The sequence below is a fragment of the Clupea harengus genome, chromosome 9 (genome assembly GCF_900700415.2).
Source record: "Clupea harengus chromosome 9, Ch_v2.0.2, whole genome shotgun sequence".
Taxonomy (NCBI): Eukaryota; Metazoa; Chordata; class Actinopteri; order Clupeiformes; family Clupeidae; genus Clupea; species Clupea harengus.
The window spans coordinates 11,250,161-11,259,727 of NC_045160.1; the positions used below are offsets into that span (position 1 = coordinate 11,250,161).

Sequence of the window (9,567 nt, forward strand, 5' to 3'; positions counted from 1 at the left end):
TCTGTCAAGCCTCACAATCAGTGTTTTTTTCTAAAACATGCATGGGACAAATTCCAGTCAAAATTCCAGTCGGATACATTAAAGTCTGGACCACTGAGGAGCTGTCATTGGCATCTGCCACCAGGGCTCATGTGGTTCCATTCAGACTTCAATTTTTCTCCTCCTTCAGAGCCCATGCCCTCGCACCATCTCCCCCTTCAGTGTGCACACAGTGGACTGGCCCTCCAACACAGTGACACCACCATCTGCCCTGCTGAGAGGAAGGACAGAGGGACGCAGCACAGCTATCCGGCTTCCCCTCCTCCCCCGCTGTCCAGTGCATGGGGGAGCCTCAGCTCATTTGACAGGGGGCACCTGGGATGAAATGGTCTACCTCACAAACCCTTCCTGAGAGATGATGTTGCTACCGCTGTGGATGATCTTGAGAAATGATACTGTGAATCATCTTTGAATGCAACTTCTGTTATCTACAGATACAGGCGGACACACGCATACAGACACAGACACACACACACAGACACACACACACAACCACACAGAGAGTGAGAGGGTAGTGCAAATAATGATTTGTTAATAATGAAGGGTTATTCCTTCTGGGGTCCTTTTCTTTTGAATTTATTCAGTGTAGCGTAACATTGATCTGCTGAAAAAAAACTTTATGCGTCAAACTTGTATCTGGTCTCCCAAATAAATTGAATGAAAAGACTGGATCAAAAAATGATCATTTTAAAAAGCACGTTGCGCAAACTGTAAAGAACAGACTACATATCAATAAAACTTTACCATGCGAATGTTTCACGTGTTATGTGTGTGTTTACCTGTGAAGTGAGATGGTAGACTACTATACCCATAATCCTTTCCGCCTCACATTTCCCTCACCAAGGCTTGTTATCGGGATGCGCTCAGTTTCCGCGGATGCAAGGAAAAGATGGAGGAGTCGGAGGTAGGGAGCGTTTAACAGCCGAGGGATGCGGATTATGGAGGGTTACGCACGATAAACGTGCACGGATGTTTTGGGAGATGAACGGATTTGAACACAGCGATTGAGATTTGAGTGACACGGCGTCAGGAGCTGTTTTTTTGCATTTAGGGCATTGTTGGTAACCAGAACGTTACGTTGTCATATAGTTGCTTGCATTGATTCGATGGATTTCTTCGACGTAGTTATTTGCCATTCGTTTTTCTTCGAAAAGAAGAGCCCCGAGATAGATTGGGTTTTGGAATTGAGACATCAAATGCGGTAACCGGTATCTATATTTAAACTTCCCACACTAAGAAGGAGAAGGTGACAGTAAGGATGACATAGAGGACCTGCTCTTAAACGTATGTCTTGCCTTGCGAATGATGGAAATGACGGTGACAGCAGTGCAATGAAAAACAGCGTAATATAGAAAACGTTATCGCTGCAACTGATTCTTTGCAGTTCCCGAAATGGATCTTACGATGAACAAACACATTGTAACGGTAAACCAATGGTGAGTAGAAGCAAACACACTAAATCCGAAATACAAGAAAATATATTCCGTAACACCACAGTAAAGCCAACGGCATTCGGAAATGGAGACGGTTTGTCTAGTTTGGATGCTGTTTCTATGGACGATAACGGGCCTTTCGGTGGTGACCTGCTCCGTTGCTGGCCCACAACGCTCCGACTCGATGGCTATTCGTATTCCCCTGCGGCAAGGCCCCCACTCCAAAGCACAGCCTGCAGTTCTGCTGCCCGCTCCAGGGGCGACTCGAAAGCGGCGAGCTGCCAGTGGCATCAATTTTGTGAATATGATAGACAACCTCCGAGGGAAATCTGGACAAGGCTACTATGTCGAGATGGCTGTAGGCAACCCAGCTCAAAAGGTGAGAATGTTTATGTTTCTTTATTCTATTGACACCCAGATCTGATAAAGCCAACGTGTATCAACATCTCTCTCATCATTCAGATACAAGTCTTTTTTTTACATAAAGTTGTGAAAACCGAATCCAAATATCCAAATACTATACAATTAGAAGAGTAGGAGCAGACAGACAGAGAGAGAGAGAGAGAGAGAGAGAGAGAGAGCTTTGATGCAGCTGAAGGACAGGGTACATGCTGGCACAGGGATAACCTCAGGACAGAAGTCACTGGTGAGACACTGAGAAACTCACAATGCCAACACCGCTTTGCCACAGCCACCCTCTCTTGGAGGACTGGTGGGTAATCCCATACTCTCTGTGAAATAAATACTCGTCACAGCTCCCACAAGTAATCTTCAGTAACATCATCATGTGCTTGTGATGTGTTATTACATAATTACATAATATTATCCTTTACCCACCACATTACACAACCAGTTTTGATTTGCCCTGCCTGAAACATTTCTCAGGACCGGCTCACACTGTCAGTAACTCTGCGTTCATTTTCCCATTCTGATGTTTTCCCTGCATCAGCAGTTTGCCTCCCCCTCTTCATATGCTGTGTATCTAAGACTAGATAACCTGGGCACACTTCCCTGTGAGGGCTCGTTATTTTTGGCAGAGCATAGGGGGGGGGGGGGGGGGTTGAGAGAGAGACCAAGAAAGAGAGAGCGAGAGAGAGAGGAAATGTCAGTGGATTTGTGGCAGGTTGGAGGTCTGTCTGTGTCAGGATACAGCTTTGCATCCCGGATTAGCAGGCGAGAGCAGGAAGCAGGCAAGACGGATCGATGGAGAGGAGTCAGCGTATTATCCCTCAGATGGCAGACGGGGACGAGTGACTGCACGGCGGGGCACAGAAAGTGAGGAAAAGAGGCAAACATCCGTGCTGACAAACTACAATGGGCCATAAAGGAGCCTGGCTGTGCGGCTCCCTTCCTTTGGTGATGAATGGCAAGGGAAATAGAAATATCTGGGGAAATAGAAGGCCTTGGATTCTCATTCATACATAGTGTAGTTAGTGAATTTCTTTATAGCTGCAATCTCTCGTATTGATCTCTATTTGATCTCGTTCTCCTTGCTCTTTCTCTCTTTCTCATTTTCTCATTATGGTGCTCTGTATGCAATCCACTGTCTCCTCTTGCCCTTAGCTCCCCTCTCTCTCCTCATCCCCCTTGACTGTTCTCAGGTTGCTCTTTCTGTCTCTCCCCTCCACTATGTCTCTCCTTCCCTCTCATTCACTGCATGTGGGGGTGAATGAGGATCACATTTTGCACAGTCAGTGAGTCTGTCCAACTTTCAGCCAATCTTTGGTGGCATGCAGGAGGGCGATCAATAATGAATCTGCTCTTTAAATACCACAATGAGCTAGTTGGAGCTTCAAAAATCCCACCCCACACATACACACACATACACACACACTCACAGTCATTTGCCCTAAGAACCATCTGAGAATACAATATAAAATATGTGATTTTAACAAGACCACAAGTAGAATGTGTGTTGTTAACCAAGTCAAGTGGTTCACAAATAGCAGAGGAAACCTCACACAGAGAGTTTATTACATCTGTCAGTGAGGATCACTATGCTTATGTTCAGCCAGTGTTTTGGATGGTGATATAAAGACCATACTGGCCTTTTCAATACCAGTACCTTTAAGATCTAATTAAGGTTTCTAAGAATTCATTGAAGTTAGAGGAAGCATTTCAAATGTAGAGGATGACATACATAATATATAAGCACACTTAGTGAAGAGAAATGTGTAAAAAAGGACAAATTTCAGGCAGAAAAAAACATGAATGTTTAATGTTGACAGTCACAATTCGAGAGTGAATTATGTGTGTTTGCTCACGTTTAATTATCAGTCATTAACACAGTTTCAATTAATCCTCACGATCAATCACTGTCCAAGGTAGATCACGATTACCCATGCTGAACTGTTGTGGCTTGTGCTCAGTGTGTGATAACTCATTCATCTCCTGTATCAGTAACTAGAATCCCTCCATTTGACGTGGGAAAGCAAATAACATTAGACTAAGCCAAAGAGCCTGAAATGTTTGTGTTCTCTTACAGTTGAACATCCTGGTAGACACAGGCAGCAGTAATTTCGCCGTTGGAGCTGCTCCTCACCCCTTTCTTCGTAGATACTACCATCGGTCGCTGTGAGTTAGCGCAAGTGTTAAAGCTCTTTGGTCAGCATTGTACTGCATGGTCAGTGCATGGTGGTTTTGCTATCATCCTTTGGTTAGCTCTAATTCATGGTAGCTCTAATTCAGTTATGCACAATAACCTATGATAAGATTTAATCCAGTTATACACAGAGCCTATGTTTAATCATCATATACCAATATACTGCACACTATTGGTCATTGAATTATGTAAATATATTACAAATGAAATAGTTAATTAATTGCTAGTTGCTATTGCAATGCTTTTATGAATGTAACTGAATGTTAAATACACATCAGAAGGTTTCTCTGTCCATGGTACTTAACCTTCCCTTTGCCCCACTTCTTGTTGCAGGTCCACCTCATACAAAGACCTAGGCCGCAGCGTGTACGTTCCCTACACACAGGGCCGCTGGGAGGGGGAGCTGGGCACTGACGAAGTCTCCATCCCCCATGGGCCCAATGCCTCACTGAGGGCCAACATCGCGGCCATCACCCAGTCTGACCGCTTCTTCATCAACGGCTCCAACTGGGAGGGAATCCTAGGACTGGCCTACGCTGAAATTGCCCGGGTGAGTGTGGGTTATGTGAGGAGCAAGTGCACACATACTGACCAAATACTAAGCACACCCAATGCTAATTGAAGTTGTTCTTCGTCTTTTTTCCCCCAATAGCCTGATGAGACTCTGGAGCCCTTCTTTGACTCACTGGTTCGGCAGACCAGCGTGCCCAACCTCTTCTCCCTGCAGCTGTGTGGCGTTGGATACACACAGAACTACAGCCTGGGCAGTGCCACAGTTGGGGGTAGCATGGTGAGAATGAGAGAGGGAAGGAGATAGAAGACATACCACCATAGACAGAAAAGCCATGACACAGAAAAACAAAACAAAACAAACAAACAAAAAAACAAAGAAAGGATGTGGATGCTGTAAAAATAATTGTGTAAAGTTTACAAAATTGTAAGTGTAAGTGTAAAATGTAAGTCCAGTGAGACTGTTTTGGGAATGGGATTTTCAACATAGGCTATTAACTTATATATTAACATGTTCTTCCCATAGATCATTGGCGGGACAGATTCCTCTCTGTATGTAGGAGACCTGTGGTACACTCCTATTCGCCGGGAGTGGTATTATGAGGTCATCATTGTGCGCATTGAGGTCAATGGACAGGATCTTGACATGGATTGTAAAGAGGTCTGTTAAAAAAATGGAAAATATTACACATTTTTGACTCCTTTGAATACTTGAATACATATTTTATCGCCATTCATTATGTCTTTTTTTGTATCTCTTTTCATGTGTTACTTTTAATGCTATTCTTCTTTGATATATCTTTGCAGTATAATTACGACAAGAGTATTGTGGACAGTGGCACGACCAACCTGCGACTCCCTCGCAAAGTTTTCCAGGCAGCAGTGAAAGCCATTGAAGCAGCCTCCTCAGTCAGTACTTCTCTTCTCTTCTCTTCAGTTCTCTTCTTTCCCCTCTGTTTCCTCTCGTATGCAGCATAAAAGAAAGAAAAGTACTGTGGCGATAGTTTTTTATCACTGGAGAGGGTCATGGTCACATGCAGTAGAATAGCGTTTCTGTGTCAGTCAGTTCAGTTCATCCATTGTTTAACCATTGACATACAAAGGCACAGATTGTTGAGATTCTCTCATTCTGTTGTCATTCTTGTCTTTCCACTCCACCACACTTTTGTTGACATATAAGTCCACACACTATTATCAATTATACCATATCATGTTGTGCTTCATTTTGTCAAAGTATTAGTATGTAGTCAGAATATCTTCAACCAAAAAAGAACCATACGCTGGAAGTAACGTATAATTCAAATATGTGTCATGTTATTATTATACGTTTTAGGTATTATTTGTATATTCTGTTGTATTATGCAGAATGCTTTATTTCTCAGTGTTGTGTTCTATTTAAAAAAGAAATATGTTTTGTAAGTCACTTTGGACAAAACCGTCTACCAAACCTTAAACCTAAACCCAAAACCTAAACCCGAAAATGCCTCTCATTCTTCTCCACCTCATGCGTCTTCCCCTCAGACTGAGCAGTTCCCGTCGGGGTTTTGGCTGGGTGAGCAGCTGGTGTGCTGGCAGGCGGGCACCACCCCCTGGCACATCTTCCCTGTCATCTCTCTCTACCTGATGAGTGAAAACCGCAACCAGTCCTTCCGCATCTCTATCCTGCCACAGGTAAGGAAGATGGTTGTTTTGTATGCTTTCCGTATGTTGAAATGACTTGATCATATAGATCTGCTATCCTTATTGCTCTATGGAACCAGGACAATAATGTTTAGAAAGATGAAGGGAGACGTCTCAAGGTATTTGATGCATTGAAACTGTGAACTTTTGATACACTTAATTCTAATCACTGTAAGATGAACACAATCGTTCTGTTGATATGGTTTCAGTTAACATGTAATACCATCATTATGGTTTTGAGACAATGAAAATGATAAATTCTATACATTGCTGGGCTAGAGGAAGATGGGCGTGCTTACCCAAAAACAACAACAATAACAACAAACAAATCAGTTGTGGTGCTAAACAAAAAAGAAAAGTCTCAACCAAGTTGAAGTTGGGAGCACACATTCACAGTGAACACAGGACTCCTCTCTTATTTACCAAGAATATTTTTTTTTTAAATGGCTTTTTTTTCAGCTTCCGACTTTGTAGAAATTTCAAACATCATTACCTAAACATGTTCTATGATAAAGAGCACACAAAGAGATGAATTATCTTAAAAAAATAATTCCCCCAACTACAATAACATTACTTTTGTAATATTAGTATTTTCATTCACAAAACTGGTAACCTTCAAAGGGCCACTGTCATTCATCCGAGAGTAGTCCTGTGACAGACGGGCTGACACTGTGTGACTCTGTGACCTCTGACGCATCCCTCTCCTCTCCTCTCCTCTCCTCCATCCCCCCTGCAGCAGTACCTGCGTCCTGTAGAGGACGTGGCCTCGGCCCAGGAGGACTGCTACAAGTTTGCCGTGTCCCAGTCGAGCACAGGAACTGTCATGGGTGCCGTCATCATGGAGGGCTTCTACGTGGTGTTTGACCGCCAAAACCAGCGCATCGGCTTCGCTGTCAGCACTTGTCATGGTGAGGAAAGAAGCAATCATTTATGTCATATCAGTCTGATACAGCTTTACTCCATGTGAAGATAAAATTGTTCCTGTAGTGTACATTGTCATTAATGGAATTGCTGTTTCATTTCTTGGTTCTAGATGGGAGTTCTGTCTATTGTTTTGCACTTAACCCATACTGCTTAAACAATGTATACATTTTGTGATCATTTCTTAGTTGTTTTGTTATATTCACCCAATGCTTATGAAATGTTTTTCCTGTCTGTTTATCAGTCATGCTATTCATGTGACAGAAACCCTCATGTTGATTGGGATTCATCTGCTCTCTCCGTGTCTCTATAGTGCACGATGAGTTCCGCACGGCCTCAGTGGAGGGCCCCTTCCATGGCTTTGACCTTGAGGACTGTGGCTACAACATCCCCCAGACGGACGAGTCCACCCTCATGACCATCGCCTACATTATGGCGGGCATCTGTGCGCTGTTCATGCTGCCATTGTGCCTGATGGTGTGCCAGTGGCGCTTCGCCCGTTGCCTGCGCCCGTTAACTGGCGGGGACTTTGCGGATGACATTTCCCTCCTGAAGTAACCCGTGTTTATGTTTGATAAGGGAGATTGTCAATCGGCAAATGGCCACACAAACATTAACACAAAACAAAATGATGTGGAGTGTCAAAAATGATGCACACACACACAAATAGTGGAAATGTCTCCTCTATTTGTTGAGTTTAAACCTTTGTCACACAGACATCAAAGCGCTGATGTCTGACATTGCAACTGTCAGTGAGGGAGGGTGCTTATGTATAAACAGTGTGTGTAACTGTTTTTGTGTGTTTGTGACTGTACAACATGAGTGTGTGGCACGAAAGACAACATATCCCGATCAGGGGACCTTAAGAAATAACTGAATAGTGAAGAAAGCTGAATAGTTTTTGTGATTATGATACCAGCCTCTTACGAATCTCATATCAAGTGCTAATGATTCAAAATGACCTGCTGATGTGACCACATATTCTGTCAACTTACAGTATAAAGTAACATGGTATATATGGATGGATCCTGCTGCTGGCTTTGTAAGTTTATGCATCAAAGTACTGAAGTATGTGTATTTAACAGAATTAATGACACTTTTTTAACGGTTCCTCAACAAAATGTAATATTTGTCTGCTTAACATATCACGTTTATTAATGTGGGACATTGCTTATGCAAACGCATGCATTTCTAACACACACTCACCAAAACGCAGCTGTCTGTACATCCATACAAGCATAAATGTCAAAATATGCAAAACCAGAATTCACAACTATCCTTGTCAGGTGAGTTCACTGACACTGTAAGAAAATCAGTCCATTGATGTTCCTCAAAGAACATTCCAACTCCTTCTGGGTCTCCACTGGCAGGAGGAGGACAACACTGGAGCTAAGTTTTAGGATGACACACAAGCCTGGGCACTTAACGTAGCAAAATGCACCGTTTCTGTTTAAAGGTTTCTACTAAATCACTGAAGGGAGCAAAGCTTTTTAGTGGACCAGGGTAGGACATGTCAGCGATGGATGAAAAAGTATATGTATTGACTCTATATTGTCTTCTAACTGGTGTAAATAATTTAAAATGATGGCCCATTCAATAAAGTAACTACTGTACCTATCCATGAGGTGTCTTCATAGTTCTTTTAATAATGAATTTAATTAACATTAATTTATATGTAATATTTACATATTCACTACCTGTCAAAAGTTGTAGACCACCTTTTACTTTTTTTCTGAAAATTAAGTGGTTCAAGTACACTGCCAGAGGTTTAAAAAGTGTTTTTTTACAAAATGCCTTTTTCAGGGAACAAGTAATGGGTTAATTTACAATTATTCAGCAGCAATGGAATTAATGGAAGCCTTGAAAGTTGATGCAAATCATTTTTACAGATGTCCTAATCTGTCTGTATAAAAGCAGCGTTGGACCGAATTGCATTGAAGGAAATGGTCATCTTACTGTTATTTCGGAAGTCAGGTCAAGTGTGATTTTGGGTCTCTTCAGCTGGATTTAGATTGGGCAACCAGCAGAGTGACTGGCACCCTTAAACAAATACAAATGCTATATGTTCAACACTGTGTAAATTACATTTAATTCATGTGCCTGACTCAGATTAAGTGGTGATTATTATACATTAGGCCTAAACAGTTGTGTTGCTGTGCTTTCACGCTAAGCCAAATCCATTATAGGTTAAGTAAACCTAAAACAACTTAAGTTAGTCTGTGTGCAATTTCTACCACAAAGGGGTACAGACTTTTTGCGACATCTGCTACATTACCACTGCTAAGCTATGGGACTGTTCGCAAATTCTCAAACCATCTAGTACTGGTACCAAGTGTGGATGTGCGATGTTTAGGATGGGCAAAGTGACGTACAAGTCTGATG

At 42.4% G+C, this 9,567-nt stretch overlaps 1 protein-coding gene across 1 annotated transcript; it reads left to right on the forward strand.

Annotated features, from left to right (window-relative positions):
- Nucleotides 1–888: 888 nt before the first annotated feature.
- Nucleotides 889–8,804, forward strand: bace1 (beta-secretase 1). The gene is made up of 9 exons (XM_012828805.3): nucleotides 889–1,851; nucleotides 3,958–4,046; nucleotides 4,408–4,624; nucleotides 4,727–4,864; nucleotides 5,111–5,245; nucleotides 5,392–5,493; nucleotides 6,106–6,255; nucleotides 7,001–7,172; nucleotides 7,499–8,804. The coding sequence occupies exons 1-9, from the start codon at nucleotides 1,558–1,560 to the stop codon at nucleotides 7,741–7,743; spliced, it is 1,542 nt and encodes a 513-aa protein (XP_012684259.2). The 5' UTR covers nucleotides 889–1,557; the 3' UTR covers nucleotides 7,744–8,804.
- Nucleotides 8,805–9,567: the final 763 nt, after the last annotated feature.